The following is a 26,443-nucleotide window of genomic DNA, read 5'->3' on the forward strand; positions in this document are numbered from 1 at the left end:
TCATCATCAACTCTTACAAAAGAATTTTCATTATCATTCGGTTTAACATGATCACTTGACTTAATAAGGATTGATTCTTCGCGCGGCACATTACACACGCTCAAAAGCTTGTATGGAAATTCCAACAAACCGTCACGTTTCCTTATGCTCTTGAGTGTATTTTCTCGAATGACGTCACGCTATTTCTATATGTAAAAGATCGTAGAGTGATCCTGCGTATGGATGGTGGCAATCATACTCAATGTTTTTACGCCATTTTTCTATCCCACCTTATCTGTCGAGTGATAATGTTACCCGGGCACGCTTTCTTTTGGCACGCCTTTAAACTTATGGATCACAATAGATCGCGAACCGCGGATTGGATACATGCCTCGACTCCGCCGCCGGTCCAGAAGACATGAAGAAGCCGGTCGGCGCCTGGCCTTGCCATGGGGACGGAGGCAACCAGGTTTGTCATAGGCTGTCTATGTCACCTCACTTTTCCTTTCATGTAGTTGGTGTTGGTGATTCATCCAGTAGCGGTAAGTTGGTGGGTAGATTGCCTAGCGCAACTGACTGCGAATTCTTTAATGTCCCGCGATTTGCTCCGGAATATTAGAGCATGTTTACATACGGTTGTCCCGCAATGGACCAAGTGTTGTGCACTGTAACGAATCCTTAGCAATATAAAGTAGAAACGCGGTAAGTTGTGATCTAGCCTTTAATGTAGATTAATTTACCAATTTAGCGTATTTTTAAATAACACACACTAATCGGTACTTACCCTAGTTTGACGCACCAAGGTCTAACAAGTATGCTTAAATAATGCTTTCATAATATTACTTATTTTAGAATAGAATTAATTCATAATTTTTTCCACAATTTAAATAAGGCACGACGGCATGGTAAATGGCTTTGATTATTTCAGAGGTAAATTAATGTTCTAGATAAGCAATAGTAGAAAGAGCTTATCTTTTAATGGGATCCTTAAGGGTTAACAAATGGAGAAAATAAATCCGTACTGGTAATTGTATAAGTTCAAGTTATTTAAGCCAATATTACTCCTACAACTTGGGTACTGCCGCTAGGTTTATTAGTATTAAGTGACGTTTTATTTCATAATCTGACTAATTCATGTTAAACATATTCAATACATCATTCATTGTATTTACCATAGTTGAATATGTTTAGATTGTTTAGTATATTCTTCATCTGTATTTATTTGTGACTTGTGTTTGTTTGACTTTAGTAACTAGTGTAAGATATACTTTTAACCGAGGTATGGGTCTTCCTGTTTTGTATATATTTATGGTTTAACCTGATTCCTTTTCCCCATTAAAATTAGAATATAGTTTTTGTTTGACTTTGCTTTTATAATTAATTTTGTTTTAGCCATTAGACACATTCAACTGACCATTTTTAAACCTTATTACGTTGTAATAGAGTTAACAAATGTCCATTTACTTAATTGTATCTAATAGGCCGTCTGTTATAACATAATGCATAATGTTCACAGTACTGGATGTACTCGAAAACGGGTGAGATTCGCCGTGACGAGACGTGTCTGGACTATTCGGGGCACGACGTGGTCTTGTACCCGTGCCACGGGGCCAAAGGCAACCAGCTGTGGCTCTATGATGAAAAAGTAAGTATAACATACTAGCTTTTACCCGAGACTTCGGGCTCGATTCGGATTTTGAAATAGATATCTTTTAGACATCACCAAGATACGATAACGATATGTTTAAGATCTAACCTGACAAATTTGACGTTTGCGCGATTCTGGAGATACCCTTGAACGATTTCCTCAGGATATGACTTAGAGATCCAATTCACATTTAATATATATCTTACGCTATTTAACGTAAAAGTGACATTGGTTGCCCGAATTGCGCTGCAAAAGAGAACTAGTTGATATCTAAACTATAACGTATCTAGAATGGATCTAGTACGTGTCGTCTCTTGTGAATATCTTGAAGTTCGAATACGGCAGTTTGTCGTAGGATGTTTTTTTTAAGCTTATTAAGAGTGCTACTGCTGGGTAGGTTTAAGAAGTATTAAGTGCAATATATATCCAGTTGTTGAGTAATCGTCCCGTCATCCATCCCTCCATCATCGCGCCATCGCTCTTAAAGGCCGACCACTTGGCGTTTACGTTCTGGCACTCACAATAAAATTTATGTTAAAACGTGACGGCGGAATCTGTCATTGTTTATGTCATAAGATGACGTTAGTGGGTTCGATGCAACAGGCCCAATTTTTGTTACCATCATCTTTTTCCTCGCGTTATCCCCGCATTTTGCCACGGCTCATGGGAGCCTGGGGTCCGCTTGACAACTAATCCCGAGAATTGGCGTAGGCACTAGTTTTTACGAAAGCGACTGCCATCTGACCTTCCAACCCAGAGGGTAAACTAGGCCTTATTGGGATTAGTCCGGTTTCCTCACGATGTTTTCCTTCACCGAAAAGCGACTGGTAGATATCAAATGATTTTCGTACATAAGTTCCGAAAAACTCATTGGTACGAGCCGGGGTTTGAACCCGCGACCTCCGGATTGAAAGTCGAACGCTCTTACCGCTAGGCCATCAGCCCAATTTTTGATATTCAATCCTATACATTTCAATGTTTTTATTAGTGATATAATTACTATTATCTTCGTTTTCTTGCAGTCGAAGCTACTGAAGCATGGTTCCAGCGAAAAATGCATGGCGATATCGGAAAACAAGTCCAAAATCATCATGGAGTCCTGCAACGAAGATGAAATCCGGCAACTGTGGACCCTCGAAAACTTCCGCCCCGACAGACTGGGCCCAGAACTTATGTTTATTTAAACCGATAGAGTGGGTTCAGAACTATTGTTCATTTGAACAACGAATGGACCCACTGCTACTATTGATATAAATATGGACATTTTGAAATTGGACAGAAATATGTGTCTTAGTGTTTATAATGAAATTATTATTAATGATTCACTTGTTGTTGAAAGCAATGTGTGCATATCTGTGTTTAAATTTAAAAGTGATTTTAATGACGGACTAGTTAAATGAAATAATGAACCGGTAAGACCATATTATGATGACACTAATGAAAGGTGATTAGAAGTTTTGGGAAATAGTGATGGAACAGTATTTCATTCCGTTGTTGCTGAAGCCGTGTTGATGTTGTAATATGAATAAAATGCATTTTCACTAAAATAATAATCTATAATTAAAAAGAGATTGTGAACATTTTAGTGAAAAGGTATTAGGAAATGTAATGAATGTAGGTCCATAGATTCATGATTTAATCCCTTTCGATTAAACGGGTGATGTAAGTCGATGTACCTATTTGTAAAGTTTAAATAGTGATGCAGTTTTTGGCCTAAATTATAGGTTCCTCGAGGGCGATTCGACTCGTATCTGTCAGGTTGTCATAGCGACATTTCTGATTGAAGATATGACACTGTTGACCGCTGACAGACCATACCCAAAACCGTTTTATAACAAGATTATTAAATTCGAATCGCCCTCTTTGATTTCTGTGCCAGTGAATATTCAGTAAAACTGTGTAATTGTTTGATATTTAACTCCCATTTCAATTCCAATGGAAAACTAGAAATCTCATTGGTGTATTTATTTAATTTAGTAGGTTTTTAATTGAATTGGATTTTATATTGGCATTAATAATTATAGTACCTATTGTTATTTTTTGTTCTTCTATTTCGTTGTGTTATGAATACGTATTTTATGAAATTATTTAGCTAAAGAGAGTAAAAATTTAAAATGTTTGTACATATCTTGAAATACATATGATTTTTATAAATACATAGTTACATAAATAAAGGCTTCATAAGTATTGCTAACGTAGCAATAGTAACAGATATTTGTATATTTCGATTTGTGATTTGACTACAAAACTAAACTTTGATAGGGTAACGATACAAAAGTATGAATATTATTTCACTTTTATTTAGAATAGGTATAGTTTTTGTTTATTAAGTTATTTTTAGATCGAATTTATTTTCTTGTACAGTCGCCATCAGATATATTTGAGCGGCTAAGGTACTCACAAATATCTGAACACGCCTCTATTTTCAAGGTGTGTGTTCAGATATTTTTGAGTACCTCAGGCGCTCCAGTATATCTGATAGCGACTTTACTTGTAATGACTACGGAGAAATCGTAACTAAAATTGACTGAAATTACGTAGAATAGTTCAACTTTTTCTAGATGCTCTTCGTCTAAAATACTTAAAATAAATAGTTCAAATGTAAGGTAACAATAGTGACAACCGTTCACATACATATCTAAAGCATATCTGTATTTTATTATATCAATTCAACAATATAATTACTTTTACCAATTGATGAACAAACCAATAAGGAATTCCATTTATATCAACTTGTTGGTTTTAATAACATCTAAAATTGAGTTTTTGTACAAAATGTCCTGAAAATAATTTACCGACTTTAATTGTTATTCCATATCCATAGTCCTATCAACAGGGTCTGGGACTCATTGCGTTATCTTTATTCTTTATTTTCCATTGTTATAAGATACTTTAACATTCCTACAACCATGTGATTCAATTGAATAGTAATAACTACTAGAGCGTACAAATTTAACTGCCTGTTAATGTGATGTGTTGAACGGCTACAGCTGCGAAATGAACTTGATCTAAACTAAACACAAAGGTTTTCCCTTCTTTTAAATACTTGCAATAGTTTCCTGTTTTGTCCTCTAGCCGCCCATACGTCAAACCTTGCCAAGCAAAATTAAATTTTATTTTGTCAACACAAAGTTCAAATTAGAATGGAATAGGAGACCTTTTTATAGGTACCCGGGCGGCTAGAGGTTATGAAGTTGACAGTTTTGTAAAAAAACACGCAATTATTACATACAATAAATAACCGATTTGCAAGACCGAAGTGATCCCATAAGAGCGCTGCAAACAGTTTTGTGCGGTGCTCTAAAATACATGTTACCGTACACAGTACAAAAATGATTTTAGTTATGGTTATGTAAAAAGTTAACTCTTTTATTTTTTTTTCGACCAAATTGAAGTATTTGGTCAAACAAAGATATTGCAAGCTGCACTACTGGTTATACCGTGAGGGCAGTAGGGTAGAGTGGGGTACCGTGGATCACGTGGGTCACAGTGAATAAGTAGATATATATCTTAAAACTTTACTTGTACACAGATAAAGGCTCTCTATGAGACATTTATCCCAGGCATAAAGTTTCATAAAAAAAAGTCTTCATTCAGAATATTGCGATCGGTGTAAACAAGATGTAAACACTTACAAAATAATTTGTAACTACCAATAAGTAAATTCTCCTAATAACTTACCTTGTTTAGATCATTTACATTTCGTGCAGCGCCGAGCTATGTAAATGCGCAGTGACAGTCGTGATTAATGTCATTAATTTAGGTGACAATTAGAAGACATCGGCCCAGTCAGCGTTCGCCAAAGTCATTAAGGATTGACAGCAGCGCTGTCAGCTCAATTTTAACGTAAATGAGAGTAATTAGGGACTATAATTTAATAGTGTTTTATGATTTATATTTTTTGGTTTGATTTTATCAAGCTTGTAAAAGCTTGTCGGATTTTATGATACTGTACGGTCTTTAGTTTTTAAACGACATTCGTCTTGGAGTTAGACCAAAAAAAGTCTGCAGCGATTTTGATAGCCCACGCCGTGCAAGTGCCGCCGATGTTTGACGTTTAGAATAAAATCACTTGCACTGCGTGGGCTATCAAAATCGCTGCAGACTTTTCTTGGTCTAACTCCAGTACCTATTATATAAGCAACGCTGACTGACGCGCACGCGTGTGACGGATTTTAGCTACAAGGCACTCGCGCGCGTACGCTCGAAATGGACTAGAAAAAGAAATATTTGTAACCTTTTTTTTTAACTTTTATTGCGGATTAGTGGATAGGGTGTCGTTTAAAAACTCGTTTTAGTCATTTAACCCTAGAAAATAAAACTATGAGTTAAGTACCTACTTTTGACTTGATACCGATAAAATAAATGATAAATAAATATTTTTGTGAGTGATCGATTAGTTTAAATAATGTTGTTTTACAATGTTGTGTTATTAAAAATAAACTTTTATAACTGCCAGTAGGTCTTCCTAATATCCATATCAACATTATGATATCATATAAAAAAAAGTTTAAAATTTTTGTTGTTTTCATATATTATTATACTTAAGCATTTTTAGTTTTCCCCAGAATACCAAACCGATATTATTTAAAAATTGCAAAATTTTGGAAGACGTTTTTGCATTAATATATTCTCATGCAGACAGTATTTTTCGATCCTTCAAGTAGGTATTATAAATAAATAATAACCATTTAATTTTGTATATTTGACATTCCGAGTAAGATAATATAATAAGACTCATCCACAATTTGAATTTGGCTCCATGACTTACTGAATTGTATTAGGTATGCTGTGACATAATATTAATGTTTAAATTTCAGCTAGATATTATGAAATTACTCATGAACCACTCGTTATATTTATCACGTTTGAATGATACGTATCGATTATGTTTGTACTCCGCAGATCTACCGAATTAAGTTTTTGAACTGAATGGATAGAATCACCGACTCACGGCGCGATTCGGGAACTGAATTAGACATTCACTAGATATGAAATAGTAACGATATGTGACGTTCCACGGCAAAAGGTACATATGGCCGCAATAATATTGGAGCGGCGTTAATAACAGCGTGAGCGCCAACCGCCATAGGGTAACTTTTCCCGTGGAATGTCACATATCGTTACTATTTCATATCTAGTGAATGTCTAATCCATTTCCCGAATCGCGCCGTCAGATGAGATTTCGGTAGCTCAGTGGTTGGACCAGTGCCCCAGAGTCGCGAGTACGACTCTTGTCTGAAGCGATGAGTTTATATATTTTTTTCTCCTAATTACTGGTTCAGACAAAAAAATACATAATATGTCCTAATGTATATCCTGAAATTGGTCCTAACTAGTTTGGAACAAGCTATCTGGCATATTGTATGGCACTTGTAACGACAACGTGTGGTAATGTCATTATTAATGTCAAAGTCAGTGCAAAGTTAGCCTAGACGGAATGTATATTATCTTTATACATAATTATTTACCTAAACAATTAATTTATAACATCACTCAATCTATAGTAAAATGAGATTAATATTATATTCGTGATATTACGACCGAAACATACAGACCGCAGTTTTGTACTGTAAGTAAGTACACATGTTGCAATTGTTATGTGATTCGTATATTTTGGCCCTAATATTGTTGTACATAACTATATGGTTCCAACTTCGTATATTTAGTAACTATAATTAAATATAATTTCCTAAAAGTTGGAAACCTTTAGGTGTTAGTTCTTATTAGGGAGTTATTAAACGTGCCTTATATCTTTTACTTAGTTAATTAATATAATTGAATGTTGAAATTTCTGTATATAACGCGATGTCTCCAATGATGTATTATACATAGTATCATAGCGTAATTATGTTAGATGGCGATAATATAGTGTTTGTAAAATAAAACATTATGTTGGATTTGTACAAATTTGTGGTTTTTCTTTTACTTCAATGAACTGCCTGAACGACTCTTATTAGACCGGGCCGTGTCCGGGCCGGAGCTTCTGGCGCTTACTTTTCTATGCCATGACAGGCCATCGCGTGATACTCAATAGAAAACGAAGCGCCGGAAGCTCCGGGTCGGACACGGCCCGGTCTAACGTGAGTCATCCTTTACACTCACTGATAGGCCAATTCGAACGTGCACTTGATATCAAACTGATATTTGAGTCATATTAGAATCATATCAGTTAGCTGTCCTTCGCGCGGGCATCTCGCTCGCACTAATGAAATGAACACGCGAATGACAGCTACAGATGTAGTGTATAATTAGGTATATTTATCCATCGTCCTTTCACGGAAACGTACGAACGTGCCTTGCTATTTCAGTCAGTCTCGGTACAAAAAGTACAGACTGAAGTAGCATGACAAATACGAACGTTTCCGAGAAAATGATTGCAAACAATCTGTAACTGATATGATACAAATATTAGTTTGATGTCAGGTACCTACACATTTAAATTGGCCTGTGGGGATTTAATACCTATAGTTTTGACAAGTTAACCCGTTTAGCACTATAGCTAAAATTTTCTAAAACCATTATCCTCTAAAAAGCACATCAAATTAAAGCCAAGCATGTAGTTTAATGCTCACATTTTTTCTCTTTGAAAAATAAAGCAATAATTTTATTCAAGACATAATTTCTACGGAGAAAGACAATAAAGCATCATGCACACTAGAAAGCTGGCGATCAATAAAGCTCGCTATTAAAGCTGCAGTGAAACCGCGGCTCGTATATCATGAGTAAGAACCACCACTAAAAGACGCTTTTAGTTGTTTTAACATTGCATTATACACTCAAGTGCTATGGAAACGGGTTGTCTCGTATGGCACTGTCTACGAAAACTGACCGGTTTTCATTAGTCTTGAGTGTATCTACGCCTCGCTTTACTGTTTAGTGGTTCGCCTGAAGAAATTCTTTGAGCAAAGGCGGTGATCGTGTCAACAGCTGTGAAGAGTGTAACTGTGGCGAATAAATAAGTGTAAGTAATGATAATACGAGTAAGTATAACGTAAGTTTAATATAATATACCTAGGTACTAATAATGTGGGAAAACCACGAGCCATAGTGACTTTAAACAACAAATGCGATGGTTTACTAACGAATGGGCCAAAAACGTTTCCCAAAGTATCACATCCCAAACTATGTTTCCCAAATTATCATTTCCCAAAAAAATGTTTGGCAAAACAACTTATCGCAAATTTTCAGTTAGCAATAGTCTTTTTGGCAAGTTATTGTTTAGCAAATAATTACTTGGACAAGTTTCATTTTACCAAATATTATTTAGTCAAATGTATCATTAAGCATAACTATATACCTTTATTCAGAGACCAAACTTTTATATCCGCAACGCAGGCTTCGTCAGGTAAACACAAATTTACAATCAGCTACAGGCATCGTCACAACTTACATGTCCCAAAATATTGCATGGCATACAATTTACATACCAATAGAGAGGAGGCTGCAGAATTTTATTTGTCTGGTATTCCACTGATAATTTTTTTTTTGACGTTACATTTTACTATGTATATGTATAGTATAGTAAAATGTAACGTCAAAAAAAAACATTCTTACTGCCAAAAATATGTAGTAAATGATCACTAAAATTAAAAATCCGTTTTAATGTAAAATGATAACCAAATGTGTTAGATATAGATAGATATAGACAAATAACACCAAAGTAATCATTGTAACCCAAAAATAGTAAATAACCACCAATATTTACACCACATTTTAGTTTAAAATGTCATGCAACTTTTTTACATCTCGTTATTCTATTAAATTAATTAATCCACTTCGATGACCTTTTTCTAGTACATAGTATATCTTTTCTGTAAGGATCGCAGTTCTAACCTAACCTAACCCACTTTTCTAATAGCATTTCGATTCTGTGAGGGTCACAGTTCTAACCTAACCTAACCTACTTTTCTGATAGCGGTTCCGTTTTGTGAGGATCGCAGTTCAAACCTAACCCAACCCTGGGTGGGTTGGGGAATTACGTAGAATTTAACGTACCTATATTAACATAACAAAAAGTACAAATTTAAATAGAGATGCCTATTTGTCAAATTTGCGAAGTGACAATTTTGACCAAACATCTTTTTGGAATATAATATTAGACAATAAAAAACTTTTGCTAAATAAGTTTTTGTCCTAATAACATTTGACAAAGTAAAATCATGCCAAATAATAATTGGACCAAATAAATTATATGCGAAGTGTAACTTTGCTAAAAGTTCCTTTGGGAAATGAAACTATTGCGATAAGTTTGTTGGGAAGTGAAATTTGGCGAAATGTATTTGGCCCAAACGAAAATACACCAAATGCGATACCTATCACTAAGTAAGGTTACTTACAGATAATTTTGATCCTTATATTACAAGCTTTTTACAAGCTTTTATATTTATTTAGTTTCACCTGACCGTTGTCTGTAATCAAATCTTGCAAGTTAAATTTGATCCAATCAGACGACAATGCAATATTGTGATACCATCGAGCTGCCCATACAACCATTTCTAGTCGCCGTTACGACGCGGTGTTGACACATCTTGTGTCGACACCGTCTGTTTCGGTCACAATTCCAGTCGCAGAGTCGTCGCCGTGTCGACACAGTTACCAGAAATGGGGAAGGGTCGACACATGACACAAAGTGACATAAAGTGTGGTCGCCGTGTGCACACATTGTTTCGGGTTTGCGACTACTTTATGCCAAAATCATTCGTTCATTCGTTCATTTTGTTCCTGTCAAATGGAAACTGTCAGATGGAAAAATAGTTAAATAAAAATAAGTGACATTAATACGCCATCTCTAAAACGGATTACAAGACGTAATTATATATTGTTTGCATTTATATTACAATAGGACTTAAATTATTATGGGGAATTAAACTGCTCGAGTGATTTGATAAACTAAGTGTAATATAATCAACGCGCCACCACATTGTTTTAGTTTAGCCGGAAATGAAATTGTTTACTTCTCAGTGCCTGTGTTCATAACTATATTATTTGATGCATTTTTAGTACTTCGATGCGTATACTATACTTAAATAACAGAAATAACGCTTTACATACTACGAAACTTGTTAATTATGATGTATAAATATGGTTTAAGGCTGAGAAATATTGCAGTCACAAAGTAGTCGCAATGTTTCGACTTTGTGTCGACTCTGTGTTGACACATGACACGCGCTGTCAAAAGTAATAACAAAGTTACTGGATTTGCAAAATGGCTCCTTGTGTTCATTCGTTTTCACATATTCTCAAAGTGTAAGAGCCATGCCGTGGTCAGAGATGAGGGCATTAATCGACTAACTGTTTATTCGACTAATTAATGAAATAAAAAAAGTTAATCCTCATATTTTAATCGCGATTAATTTAGTCGACCTAACATAGATTGAAATTGCATTAATCTGAATATTAATCGAATAAATTATCGATTAAATCTCGATTGAAAGTTGACAGGGGGACATTTTTGTACGTAAATGGAATAGGATTTGCATGTAAATATTTCCCACCTTTTCGGGGCGGTGACAAATGGGAACACACAATTTTTGGATGTATTCCCATTTATTCCCGCAGGCAACAGATGGAATAGGATTTGAAAGTAAATATTTCCCATTTTTTCCCACCTTATCGGGGTGGGGACAAATGGGAACACACAATTTTCGGATGTAATCCCATTTATCCCCGCAGGGAACAGATGGAATAGGATTTGCATGTAAATATTTCCCATTTTTTCCCACCTTATCGGGGTGGGGACAAATGAGATCACACAATTTTTAGATGTAATCCCGTTTATCCCCGCAGGGAAAAGATGGAATAGGATTTGCACGTTAATTTTTCCCATTTTTTCCCACCTTATCGGGGTGGGGACAAATGGGATCACACAATTTTTAGATGTAATTCCATGTATCCCCGCAGGGAACAGATGGAATAGTATTTGCATGTAAATATTTCCCATTTTTTCCCACCTTATTGGGGGTGGGGACAAATGGGAACACACAATTTTCGGATGTAATCCCATTTATCCCCGCAGGGAACAGATGGAATAGTATTTGCATGTAAATATTTTCCATTTTTTCCACCTTATCGGGGTGGGGACAAATGGGAACACACAATTTTCGGATGTAATCCCATTTATCCCCGCAGGGAACAGATGGAATAGTATTTGCATGTAAATATTTTCCATTTTTTCCACCTTATCGGGGTGGGGACAAATGGGAACACACAATTTTCGGATGTATTCCCATTTATCCCCGTAGGGAACAGATGGAATAGGATTTGCATGTAAATATTTCCCAATTTTCCCACCTTTTCGGGGTGGGGACAAATGGGAACACACAATTTTCGGATGTAATCCCATTTATCCCCGCAGGGAACAGATGGAATAGTATTTGCATGTAAATATTTTCCATTTTTTCCACCTTATCGGGGTGGGGACAAATGGGAACACACAATTTTCGGATGTATTCCCATTTATCCCCGTAGGGAACAGATGGAATAGGATTTGCATGTAAATATTTCCCAATTTTCCCACCTTTTCGGGGTGGGGACAAATGGGAACACACATATTTCAGATGTAATCCCATTTATCCCCGCAGGGAACAGATGGAATAGTATTCGCATGTAAATATTTCCCATTTTTCCCCACCTTATCGGGGTGGGGACAAATGGGAACACACAATTTTCAGATGTAATCCCATTTATCCCCGCAGGGAACAGATGGAATAGTATTTGCATGTAAATATTTCCCATTTTTTCCCACCTTATCGGGGTGGGGACAAATAGGAACACAATTTTCGGATGTAATCCCATTTATCCTCGCAGGGAACAGATGGAATAGGATTTGCATGTAAATATTTCCCATTTTTTCCACCTTATCGGGGTGGGGACAAATGGGAACACACAATTTTCGGATGTATTCCCATTTATCCCCGTAGGGAACAGATGGAATAGGATTTGCATGTAAATATTTCCCAATTTTCCCACCTTTTCGGGGTGGGGACAAATGGGAACACACATATTTCAGATGTAATCCCATTTATCCCCGCAGGGAACAGATGGAATAGTATTCGCATGTAAATATTTCCCATTTTTCCCCACCTTATCGGGGTGGGGACAAATGGGAACACACAATTTTCGGATGTAATCCCATTTATCCCCGCAGGGAACAAATGGAATAGTATTTGCATGTAAATATTTTCCATTTTTTCCACCTTATCGGGGTGGGGACAAATGGGAACACACAATTTTCGGATGTATTCCCATTTATCTCCGTAGGGAACAGATGGAATAGGATTTGCATGTAAATATTTCCCAGTTTTTCCCACCTTATCGGGATGGGGACAAATGGGAACACACAATTTTCAGATGTATTCCCTGGCGTGACAATGTGACGTAACGTGACAGGTGCGACATTTCGACAAGTCTCATTGTTGCTGACGTCACTGGCATCCATGGGCTACGGTTATCGCTTACCATCGGGCGGGCCGTATTCCTGTTTGTCACCATCATTGTATTATTTTTAAAAACTTTATTATATCGGCAAAAAACAGGTATTTCTCTTGCGATGTTTATGATGATAATGATGAAAATTGTCACAAGATTTCAAAGAACTTTCGGTAATTCTTGAGTTCTGTGTCGGACAGTGTTGCCAGATGGTCACAAAAGTCACATTTTTCGTGACTTTTCGCCTTCTCGTGTGACATGTGTGTGACTTTCGATCATGAGGCAATTTTTGTGACTTTTTAAGCTAGTCGAATTTTGGACAAGTTTAATTCTGCAATTCTTATTATTTAGGAACGCAGTGAACGCACCCAAGTTGACACTTGCACTGGCACTTTGACGTTAAGCCCCCTCCAGACTATGCGCGTGAATCGCGGGCGAAGCCGCGAACGCGAGTGTGGAGTCGATTTCGATGTCTGCGAAAATCGACTCCACACTCGCGTTCGCGGCTTCGCCCGCGATTCACGCGCATAGTCTGGAGGGGGCTTTACATCCACCATCATGTTTATTATAATAGTTGTCACCTAAATATATCACCTAAGCGTTTATTACCTGGGGAGATACTATTGGGACGTAAATAATCAAGAATATTGAAATCTAAAATAACAATTTATTTAATTAACTCTAATTCTAACATACACTATCTCGTTTAATGTTTAAAGATAAGGTTCAATTTCTATATATAAGTAAGTCGTAGGTATTAAGTTTAGATTAAGTTTGAGCCTAGTAATTAAGTTTATAGCTTAGAGTAGTAAAGTAAGATTTTATTTAATAAGTTAAGGCGTTAATTCTATTTTAGTTAAGACTAATTCTAAAAATTATGCTAGGACAAGAGTGGGTTCGAAGCCTAGATTCTGGGTCTGTCTACTAGAGAGTTGGCCGGTCTTCCAGTACAATACCCCACGTCCCTCGGGTGTGCGTAGCGTGGTGGAGATTGACTTAAGGCCAAGAGACGAGGCGAAGCCAAGGTCAAGGTCAACCAAGGTCAAGGTCATCCAAGGTCAACACGTAGGCAGCTCACGACGGTAGCTGAGCCATCGGAGGTAGCGCTTAAGGCTTCATCAAGCCCAAGGTCGTGGTGGCATAAATGCCAACCCGCAGGGAGTTCCTGGAACGCGTCCAATAGTAAAATTAGGCCTGTGTTCAATATTCGCCCTGGACTGGTAACCATCACACGCTAGCACTAACAAGGGTGGGTATTTATTTACAATGAAGCAATCATTTAGTGTGATGGGCAGTCCAGGTACATGAAAAAGCGGTGCGGTGAAACGAGCATCAGATACTGGCATAATTGTACTACAGTATGGCAGACAAGGTACTAATTTAATTAAAATAGCGGTTTGAAAATAAATTGCGTAAGCAAACCCGCAGGTAACGCTAGTATTAGGTTGTAGCAATATCAGATACTCGTAACATTACAAGAGGAAAGCGGTGCAGCACAGTAGGTAAAAGAGTGATTATATTTATTAAGCGAACCTTTCCTTATAAACAACGCCTACATGTGTTGCGAATTAAGCAGATATCTTTTATTTTCTAAAAACAAGCGCTGTAGCACATCTTAGGTATTATTTATAAGCAAAAGCAACACGCAATTAAATCGGGCAAAATCATCTTGCGAAGAAAAAGCGGAAAAGAAAGAAATAGAAATGTAAGGATAGAAGAAACAACAGCCCTTTTATGCAGGAGAAAAGCTTATGGTCTAAAATTATGAAATTAGTATTATTTCTACAGCACTACTGATTCACATTAATCAATACAAATGTTTCCCACTATTAAACATGAAGAAATTTAAATGAAATGTATGGATAGCCTCGAATAATAACACGTGTACAATCTAGACAAAGAAAGTCCAAAGGTTACAGCTAGCGGTATTTCTCGGTTGCTAAGTTACATCAATTGGCTAAAACAACTTCTTCTTCTCTGTCGTATCGCTCTTGACAGAGCGGTCGTGGTCACGTTGAGGCGTCCGCATCGGTAGTAGAGGCGGACACAGCTCTTCGCACGATCTCCCGCCATCTCTCCCTGTTGGCAGACTGTCTGGCACAGTCAGATACGCGGTTTCCCACTGCGGATTTTATTTGGTCAGTCCAGCGCATCTCCTGATGTCGTTGCCAGAAAAGTAAATAACGTGGTGGTCTGTCAATAAATGTCCGCTGCCTTTCCAGTGGGTTTCGCTTAGGCCACAGATGTTCACTCCGACTCTGACTACTTCTAGTTCCAACACCTCAAGTTTTCCAGGTTGGTTTAAACCGCGCACATTCCAAGTTCCTATCGTCTGGAGGTGCCGTAGTTTGATGAATTTTCCAGTAGTAGAATTTCCATGGAGGGCCTGGTCTCCTACCCCGCCATGGCCGGTAGCCAACTTCACACCGCGCGCCCCGGACGCAGCGCGGCGCCGGTCGCTAATCGGTTCGCAGGGCGATCGTGTCTCATTTGTATGTGCTCTCATGTGACTTTCTTGGGAAAGTAGCCGCAGTGGTTTCCCATTGCCTTCTGCGCCAGATATTTTTGGAAAAATTTTGTCTCCAAGGCTCACTGTAGCCTCTTCTACTCCAGTTGGACTGGAGTAGGTGAATGGTTATTCCGCCATTTGCTCGGTCGCCAGAGCCCCTTCGGTTATCTAGCAGGAGATACCACGGCCGTAAGCCGCCGCCATTACGCGCGTGCAGGTGGGGTTGACATTTGGGGTGGATAGATGATGTGCTCCTTCTCCCCCTTACCTCCCTAAACTAACTAACTAAAACTAAAACAACTTAGGCAGGTTAAAATGATTAATGCAACACTTACCCAATATGGGAATCACTGATTTTAATGTACTTAATTAAAATTCAAATTAAATATTTAACACGTCCGCGCAGTAGCGATCGCTCCGCGGACAGGATTTAATATAAGGAGACGCAGCCTGTGCGTAGCAATGCTGAGAGCGGAATGTCGCGGGCCGCGGCGCCCGCGAGCGCGGGGTCTCCCGCGGTGCGCGACGGAAGGGCGGGGTGACCAGCGGCCGGGACCGGTCGGCCGTACGTATATATAAAATACCTATCACAGCGTAGGATGTCTGTCTGTGCGTTGAAGAAAGAATAGTTATTTTATTATTATACGTATGAGAGTATAAGTCAAAATTAATAGTAGGTGACAAAATATAAGTATTTGTTTACTAAAAATACAAATGCTTTTATTATTCAATGAGCGTAAGTAGTTATAAAATAAAGATATCTAAGGCAACAAATAACTTTGCGTGCGTTAACTATTTAACATTCACGTTATACGTGACAGTACCCCCTCTCTTCGGAATAGGATTTTTCCTAATAAAAATCCGCCTAAATCACTATGTTTAAATGGTTAAAACTAGACGTTGAAGTCACCACCCGCTTCAGTTTGGGGCATTCTTCTAAGGGACAGAATGACTCTGGTGAAGGCTTATTAACAGGGTGACCCAAAGCAAAAAAAAATCGTCACAATAATCTAACTATTGCTTAACTAGGACTAAGTAATTATAAACTACAGCCTGTTTCTATGAAAATTTACGAACGCAGCTGCTCAGATCAGACGGCTCTTACGTCACGCTTTCTGGCGGCGGTAGGGAGAAGTATTCTTTCACCCGTCCCTACACGGGGATGTCAAATCAGGGTGTATAGGCCTTATTAGATATTTTAAAATCTTTAATATGCCAGGCACCTAAATCACGCCCCGACATGTCCTCTACTACATAAACTAAGGGGGAAAGTTTAGCCTTCACTCGACATTTCTGAAACTTGGGTGCAAGCTTCTTGCTGAAGTAAGCGCCCTTGTCACTCTGGAAATAATTTCGTTTGAAAACTATGTCCCCGACCTGAAATTCAACATCTTTGCGTCTAGTATTATACCTTGCAGCATTCTTTTGGTGACTTCGCCATAAGATTGTCTGTACACGGTCAAAAACTACGGCTAAATGCCCAAGATTTTCCGCGTAAGGTTCTCTGGGAGCAAATATCAACTCGTTTGGGTTGTCATTATCTATGTAATGCGACCCGCACGTAACAAGTTGACGACCATACATGAGAAGCGCTGGAGTTTGGCCAGTTACTTCATTTGTGGAAGTATTCATCGCGAACTGGATTTTTGGAAGGTTAACGTCCCATGCTCTCTGGTCGTCTCCCACAAATGTTGATAAGGCGGTGACAATAGTCTTATTGTACCTTTCAACCGAGTTAATTTGGGGAGTGTACTTAGGAGTGAAGTGGACATTTGGTATGTTATACTTTTTAAATAAATTATCCATCTCCCGGCTAGCAAACTGACACCCGTTGTCTAGAATAATAGTTTGAGGTACCCCGTGTACTAGGATCACGTTGTCCTCGAGTATTTTAGACGTAGCCTCAGCTGTAGCACGACGTAAAGGAAACATAAGGCAGTATTTTGAGAAACAACACATTACCACAAAAATGTAACTGTTTTGTTTCCTACTAGTAGGCAAAGGTCCAACTAAATCTACGGAAATTACTTGCCAAGGCCTGCGGCAGTCTTTAGGTCTGCCCATTTTACCAAGGGTTCCGTGGGTAGGGTCTTTATGAGCAAGGCAGACCTCGCAATTAGCGACATAATTGACAATGTCCACGTACATTTTAGGCCAATAATAAGAAAGACTGACGCGTTTGTATGTCTTGAAAACCCCGAAATGACCAGCAGTTGGTTCGCTATGGCACTTAGACAGCGCATCTACGCGTTGTTCCGAATAAAGGACCTCCTTCCAATTGAACTCAGAGGTAAGAGGATTCTTGTTTTTCATAAGTCTGTACAATTTATTCCCTTCTACTAAATAGTTCGGATAACTGGCCGGAGAGTTTAAACAACCCCTGAAGATGCCCAAGTACCAGTTATCAGTAGTGGCAGGTGGGGTAGTAGAGGTTGTTACAGCAGCTACGACGCATCTAGATAAACTATCTGGTATTACATTGTCTTTCCCTTTCCTATGCTTAATAATACAGTCAAAAGCTGATAACCTAACACCCCATCTAGCTAGGCGGCCTGTAGGGTTTGTCAAGGAGAGGAACCATTTGAGCGCAGAATGATCAGTAAATACAGTAAAAGTACGTCCATTCTCTAGGTAGCACCGCCAGTGCTCAAGGGCTGTAATTACAGCAAGAGCCTCTCTTTCCGTAACGCTATAATTTTTTTCAGGACCTGTAAGTGTTCGGCTCATGAAAGCAACCGGGTGCTCCACACCACCTATAGACTGACACAGCATAGCGCCAATGCCGTAGTTACTGGCATCCGTGTGGACTTCAAAAGGATGGTTAAAATCAGGACAAGCTAGGACAGGTGCCTGGACGAGGCATTTTTTCAAAGTTTCGAAAGCGGCAGCCGCATCAGTCGTCCACTCAAAGGGTGGTGACGACTTCTTAGTTGATGTAAGTTTATTGAGAGGCCCTGCTATGGTGCTAAAATTCGGTATAAAACGCCGGTACCAGGAAGCAGCACCTAAAAAGCTTCTTACTTCCTTTTTACTAGTTGGAACCGGATAGTTTACCACAGCTAAGACTTTGTCTGGATCCGTCCGCAGGCCTTGTTGATCGACAACGTAACCAAGGTATTTTAAAGAGTCCCTAAAGAATCTACTCTTTTCAGCATTAATTGTAAGATTAGCGTTCTTAAGTTTATCAAGGACACGCCCAAGGATAGAGACATGTTCTTCAAAAGTTTCGCTTATGACAATGATGTCATCTAGATAACAAAAGACCTTAAGCTCAAAGTCTGGCATAAAGAGGGAATCTACTAATCTTTGCTGCGTTGCCGGAGCATTAGTGAGACCAAAAGCTGTGACGTTAAACATAAAGGTTCCACGACCTGGCGCAAAAAATGAAGTTTTTTCCCTATCTGCCTCGTGGATAGGTATTTGCCAAAATGCCTTAGAGAGGTCAATACTAGTCAAAAACCTTGCGTTCTTTAAATTGTCTAGGATCTCTGTGACATAAGGTAAACCATAAGCATCTTTCTTTGTGACCGAATTTAGTTTTCGACTATCTAAACAAAAGCGCGGCTTGCCGTCCTTCTTACGTACGACTAAAACTGGAGAAGACCAAGGGCTTTCACAAGGAGAAATAACTCCTAACGACAACATTTCATCGACCTGTTCAGCAATAATCCGTTTCTTTTCAGGTGACAATCGGTAATATCTTTGCTTGATGGGCTCCGCATTCCCAGTATCTATACGATGGGTTATTAACGATGTTCTACCAAGGCCCTTTTTCTCGAACGAAATGTCATTAAAACGTGTAATTATTTCATCTGCTACTAGTTTTTGCGAGGGTTCAAGGTTATTGTAGGAATGCAGGTGTATATCCTGACGGATAGAAGCTATTTCAGTAGACTTAGATTCATTAGGGGAAAGATAATCAATGTTGTCTAGCAAATCAGGCAGAAGTTTGAATGCTTTCCAAAAGTCAATGCCGAGGATGAAAGAATTTTCTAAATTGGCAATGACATGGACCTTCAATACATGGGTTTTGTTTTTGAAACTAACTGGTAATGGTACATAACCCAGACAGTGTAACTTGTTGCCACCTTCTGCAGTGATGTTTGTTACATTATGTATTAACTTTAAGTCTGAATTAGTTTTAGAGAGATGCATATAAGTTTCGTTACTAATAATAGTTAAAGCGGACCCGGAATCTAAGAGGCCGTACATTTCGAGCTCAGGAGTAATAGTTACTTTAATGAATGGTCGAGGATCGTCCGTGGGTTTTGAATTGAAAATTGTTGCAACCTTATAAGTATTAAAGAAATGGCGAATGGTCACGAGCCAAGTTTTCCAATCTGAATTCTCGTGTCGTGGTGTGCAACAATTTTCATCAATCAGTTTTTTGAAACCGTTTCAACAGACGATTCGATGGCACAAGTTTCCTTCTTCTTTGAGGGATTGCACTGCGGGCATTCAGGAAAACGGTAGCCTTGAAGGCCACACTTAAAACAGATTATAGTACGCTCTGCTGTACATTCCCTCATTGAATGTGTATTGACACGGCAACGGTAGCAGTACTTGTTGTCTGTAACAGCTGATACGTTGTGGGTTTTATTGAAGCTAGGTTTAGCGAACGTTTGTGAGTAGCTTGCAGTGGGCTGGGTCTGGTAGTTAGTAGGGCCGGCCCTTGGGCTACTCTTTGTAACGTCCTTCCTAGGCTGGTAGGAATACTCCGGAGCTAGTGTAGTTGAAGTAACCGCAGGTGGTTCTTTAAAATTGTCAGACCGAGCTTTAATTTGTTCGTAGTTCCTACAAAGGGTGCGCAAGTCTGCAAGCGAGCTTAAGTTGGGACAAGTAGCAAGAACGCTCGAGTAACAAGGGCGTATGTTATGCAAAATAATCTCAAGCCGTTCTTTTTCACTGGGCATTGTGTCTAATCTACTAAACATGCCATGCATGATCGCTAGGTAAACAGTGATTGACTCTGTGGGACCCTGGCTACGATTACTAATTTCCCTACGCATGAGATAATCAAAATTTGCTGCATCAAAATCATTTTTTAGCATAATCAACAAGTCCTCCCAGGAATAAACAGAATCCTTAACACTGCGATACCAGTGTAAAGCATCCCCAGTAAATATTTCTGTAGCCAATGAAAGCATCTTCTTATCAGTAACATCTTTAGCAAGGCGGAACTCTTTAGCGCGTGCAATAAAAGCCCGAACACAAGACTTGCCGTCATATTTGAGTTTAGATATATCTGAGCTTAGGCCGCGGTCACAAGTAACTTTAATATTATAATTATTTATACCGTCTGCATTTGAGGCTTCAGCGTCAGTGAGAGGTTCGTTGGAATCATCAGTTAAGTTACCCTGGCCTGAAATTCCAGGAGTAACTTGGGCTGTATTGCATTTAATAGAAGCAGGCTGAGTGACAATCTGAGGTAATAATGCCAAGATTTCCTGAAGGGACGACCATTGTTCGTTAAAGAACTGTTGTGTCTCGTGTAGCAAGGTTAATTTTTCAGGTGCAGCTTGAAGTAGACTAATTCTATTAAGCCTGTGATAAATGTGGTTAAGGTAAGTTTGGGTACGTTCGAGTAAACTCTTTTGATGGGGGTCTTGTTTGAGGCAAGCTACGTTAATTGCTGCTTTAGCTAAAGTGTGTTTTATACCGGCGATATCATCATCAAACTCATAACAAGAATCGAGAATTTCTTCCGCTGGGTACCTAATCGCAAGCTTAGATATTTGCTGCCTTAACTCCTCCACCTTATCCTTAGGCTCCTCTGCCCGTATTTTTACCTCGTAAATTAATTCTGACTTAGTCAATTGTAAGTACTTAATTGGGCGAGACATTATGTTTTTTTTGTTTTTTACTATATAAGTGTAGGTAAGTATTGCAAAAATCAGATTAAGTATATATTGAGCGTGATAAATACTAGGAAATGAGACTATGAAATTACAGCGATTTAATAATACTTAACTAAAGTAATGATACCTTATATAACTACGTATTTACTAATCTGCGACATGCACACACCAACACCAATAATGCTGATAAAAAGAAAACTTACCAACCCTCAGGTAGACCCAAAATCTAAAACAAAACAGTTGGGCGCCAAACTGTCACCTAAATATATCACCTAAGCGTTTATTACCTGGGGAGATACTATTGGGACGTAAATAATCAAGAATATTGAAATCTAAAATAACAATTTATTTAATTAACTCTAATTCTAACATACACTATCTCGTTTAATGTTTAAAGATAAGGTTCAATTTCTATATATAAGTAAGTCGTAGGTATTAAGTTTAGATTAAGTTTGAGCCTAGTAATTAAGTTTATAGCTTAGAGTAGTAAAGTAAGATTTTATTTAATAAGTTAAGGCGTTAATTCTATTTTAGTTAAGACTAATTCTAAAAATTATGCTAGGACAAGAGTGGGTTCGAAGCCTAGATTCTGGGTCTGTCTACTAGAGAGTTGGCCGGTCTTCCAGTACAATACCCCACGTCCCTCGGGTGTGCGTAGCGTGGTGGAGATTGACTTAAGGCCAAGAGACGAGGCGAAGCCAAGGTCAAGGTCAACCAAGGTCAAGGTCATCCAAGGTCAACACGTAGGCAGCTCACGACGGTAGCTGAGCCATCGGAGGTAGCGCTTAAGGCTTCATCAAGCCCAAGGTCGTGGTGGCATAAATGCCAACCCGCAGGGAGTTCCTGGAACGCGTCCAATAGTAAAATTAGGCCTGTGTTCAATATTCGCCCTGGACTGGTAACCATCACACGCTAGCACTAACAAGGGTGGGTATTTATTTACAATGAAGCAATCATTTAGTGTGATGGGCAGTCCAGGTACATGAAAAAGCGGTGCGGTGAAACGAGCATCAGATACTGGCATAATTGTACTACAGTATGGCAGACAAGGTACTAATTTAATTAAAATAGCGGTTTGAAAATAAATTGCGTAAGCAAACCCGCAGGTAACGCTAGTATTAGGTTGTAGCAATATCAGATACTCGTAACATTACAAGAGGAAAGCGGTGCAGCACAGTAGGTAAAAGAGTGATTATATTTATTAAGCGAACCTTTCCTTATAAACAACGCCTACATGTGTTGCGAATTAAGCAGATATCTTTTATTAAATCCTGTACCTGTATTCGAAGCCTACAAACATAATGAGAGAAGCAATTCTGTTTCCAATAGTATCAGACATAATTTGACTACATTTTTCCGGTATCCCTACCACCCCCTCCACTGCCAGTCTGGCGAGTTAGCCATCTTGGATGGAGCGGCTCGCCCCTTGCCTCATTAGCGTTTTGTTTCCCAACGTGAACGGTCGTGGTCTAAGACGGGCCCGTCTTGTCCCAGAGAACGAAGTATTTTTGAATATAAACCGTTCATAACGTATAGTATCATTAAATTTCTTAATTTAAATCTTTAGTTCTATTGTATTCTATAACGGTTATTGCCGTTCGATATTTAAAAAAGTAAAGTAAATTTTAACGGTTACATTTCCGGTCTAACGAAATTTTAAGATTGTGCTTTTGTTTTAATTTGATTTGCTTTCAGCAACAATGAGTGGTCAAGGTAAGGACCCCGCGAGGAATCGATCAAGACAAAGGAATGATTCGGAAAGCTCGAGTTCGTCATCAAGTTCGAGCAGTGATTCGTCTGCAAAGAAAAGACGTCGTCATAAAAGGCGGAATCAATATTCAAACAATGAGGTGAAAAAACTGGCAAAGGAGGTAAGCGAGTTACGTAAATTGTTTTGCCGTCCTGTTAGCAGCACTCCAAACTACCCGCCAGCCGATAATTTAAATTATATTGATCATGATGTTAGTGGAGAATTGTATGACGACGTGTTGGCCGATGCTAATGTTGGTAATGATATTGTGGTTGATCAACAAGTTGCTGCGAACGCCCCTGTCCAGTCACAGTTTTCTATAAATTTAGAAACTAGCGTAAAAGCACCTGCAATTCCAAAAACGCCCGATAGTTATCTCGAAGCTTTGCAAAAGTTAAATCGTTTTACTAATAAAACGTGGACCGATGTGCGTTATTTGGATGTTCAAAAGCTGTACACGCATTCTCCGGGTTTTGTGGAGTTGGAAACCAATGAGGAAGTGCTAGCTTATGATACATCTAAATCACTGTCGCATACAGAGCGATCGTACGCTGCGCTTACTTTTGCGTTGTTAAAGCAAAAAGAAACTATTGAGAACAATATTCGTGAATTCCTTGACTGGGCACAGGGCTATAGCGAATTGACGTTTGCATCCATCAAAGAAAAACTAGAGGGACTTTTCGATACAGGTGAGTTTCATAAGGTGTCCGTTGATGCTTTGCAACTTGTGTGCGGTCACCGAGCTGATATAGTTGAGCAGAGAAGGGAGTTGATATTGCGGGCAGTGCGGGAACCGCTCGACAAGTCCAATTTACGGAAAATTCCTCCTAGTGCTGCCAACCTGTTCGATCCTCAACCCTTCGCAGCCGTGCTCGAGAAGGCTGGAGGCGTTCGCAAGGTTTTTTGGCCTAAACCAAAGTCATCCACCAGTGCCCCTGCTGCGCAAGCAGGTAGCAGTGGAAATGTGCATCGCCCCGCGCAGGGGTCCTTTGCTGCTAATATGCCTGCGCAAGGCTATCAATATCCGAGTAAGAGGCGTGGCCCTCCTCAATACATACCCGCGCAGGGTATGTGCAGTCATTATCCCACGCAGGGACCAGGTCCCAGCAACTGCCAACATTGTCCTGCGCAAGGAACAAACAATGGTGGGGATCAGAGGGCAAATCAACGCCGCGATAACACCATTTATCGTCCCCGAAACTGGCGACCTAATAGGAACGGGCGCGACACCCGTGGCAATAAGCGGAGCGCATCCCCGTCGTACAGGGATAAATCTAATAAGCGAAGGCGCTTTTGACTCGAGGCCCTTCCAAGCAGGACAGCTCCAACGTTTTTGCAAGAAATGGAAAGATCTACAAGCACCGCCTTTCATTTTAAAAATAATTCAGGGTTATCGCATACCCTTTTTAACAAAACCGCCTCTCATAGCACCGCTTCAAAACGAGAACTATGCGACACAGGTATCGCCGGAAATGTCTGCGGTGATTCAGGAACTGAAAGATCAGGGCGCCTTGGAGGCAGCCACCATGAGTCCAAGCTTTCTATCAACAATGTTTCTGGTGGAAAAGGCGGATGGCTCCAAGAGGCCCATTTTCAACCTTCGGGCCCTGAATTTTTACGTCCGAACCGAATCGTTCCGCCTGATAAATGTTGTCAAAATACAGGATTTTGTACAAAGCAGGGACTGGCTTGCAAAGATAGACCTGTCTCAAGCATATTTTCATATCCCGATTGTGAAGAGTCATCGGAGGTTCCTGCGACTTCTTTACCAAAACCAGCTGCTGCAGATGACGTGTCTCGCATTTGGCTTGAGTTCGGCACCAAAAGTCTTCGCTTCGGTTACAAATTGGATCGCTCAAGTACTGAGAGAGCGTGGATTGAGAATCCTGGTTTATCTGGACGATTTTTTAATAGCTCACCAGGATCCACGTACTCTCCAGATCCACATAAACATGGCGACGCAATTGCTACAAGAGCTAGGATGGCAGATCAATTGGGAAAAATCCATCTTAAGTCCCAAGGCACGCCTCGAGTACTTAGGTGTAATATGGGATCCGTGGACAGACGAGAAGAGTCTTCCCGAAAAGAAAGTTCTGAAAATACTGAGTTTCATATCAAAGCTTGTTCACCAACAGGCTGCGAATCTCAAAGAACTGCAATCCTTAGCAGGGATGCTGAACTTTGCAAGCTTCGTAGTACCGAGAGGTCGCCTCAACTTTCGTCTCATACAGAAGAGAGTCAACCAGCTTCTGTGTCAAAACCCAAAGAAGCGGTTTTTGCTCCCCAGCGAAATATCGTCAGAATTGGACTGGTGGAAGGTCAATTGCCGGAACACATCACCTTTGCGGATCCCTCCACCAACACATTATTTGACAACCGACGCATCGGATGTCGCATGGGGAGGAAAATTGAACAATGCGCACTTCTCGGGTCTTTGGACTGCAGCCGAGAAGAAATTACACTGCAACCAAAAAGAGCTACTGACTATTCTCAAGATTCTGCAGCTAAATCAGTGTCAAGATCTGTACGACGCTTCACTTTTAATTCAGAGCGACAACCGGACTGTGGTAGCATATCTGAGAAACGAAGGCGGTACTCGGTCGGATATGCTTATGACCTTAACCTACAAGATATACCAGTTTCTGGATACGTTTCGGATTCAGTTACGTATCTACCATCTTCCAGGAATATACAATGTCGAGGCCGACCACCTCTCAAGGCTCAAGGTACTCCCCGAGTGGCATCTGCTATCAAAAGCAACGTCATCAATCTTCCGCAAGTGGGGAACGCCTCAAATCGACCTGTTTGCGTCCCGGACGGCGCATGTTGTAGCGGCGTACTGTTCACTGGATCAGACCGACAATCAGGCGCTATTTTGCGACGCTCTGAGCCTGACGTGGAGTTTCAATCTAGCATGGGTCTTTCCACCCCCATGTTTGATACCCAAAATCCTACACCACCTAAATCAGGCCAAAGGAGTGTACCTAATGGTAGTCCCCAGATGGGAGAGAGTGTTTTGGCGCGCGGATCTGAAGAGTCGAGCCATGGGCCCCCCACATACGATATGGAACCTGAAGGACGTGCTAGTCGATGTAGCCACCGGTCTTCCTCCGCCGAAAGTAGATCAAATGACCCTGGAGGTCTGGAAGTGTGGGGGTGGTCGAGGGACCTAGAAAACTGGTCTAAAGATCAAAAGTCCTTGCTATTGTCGGGTTGGCGTCCTTCAACTATGAAAACATATTCGGTTGCTTGGAATAGATGGTGCCGCT

At 39.7% G+C, this 26,443-nt stretch overlaps 1 protein-coding gene across 2 annotated transcripts in view; it reads left to right on the top strand.

Moving 5' to 3' along the window:
• The window catches only part of LOC134670394 (putative polypeptide N-acetylgalactosaminyltransferase 9), a 280,035-nt gene extending 272,498 nt beyond the window's left edge, over window positions 1-7,537 (top strand). Inside the window, exons 12-14 of one of the 2 annotated variants that reach the window (XM_063528230.1) lie at window positions 344-448; window positions 1,496-1,624; window positions 2,650-7,537. In XM_063528230.1, the coding sequence (XP_063384300.1) occupies window positions 344-448; window positions 1,496-1,624; window positions 2,650-2,811 (396 nt within the window). In that variant the 3' untranslated portion in view covers window positions 2,812-7,537. The remainder of the gene's footprint in view (window positions 1-343; window positions 449-1,495; window positions 1,625-2,649) is intronic. The other variant, XM_063528231.1, reaches the window with a different exon arrangement.
• The last annotated feature ends 18,906 nt before the right edge of the window (window positions 7,538-26,443 follow it).

The sequence above is a fragment of the Cydia fagiglandana genome, chromosome 13 (assembly GCF_963556715.1).
Source record: "Cydia fagiglandana chromosome 13, ilCydFagi1.1, whole genome shotgun sequence".
Lineage (NCBI taxonomy): Eukaryota > Metazoa > Arthropoda > Insecta > Lepidoptera > Tortricidae > Cydia > Cydia fagiglandana.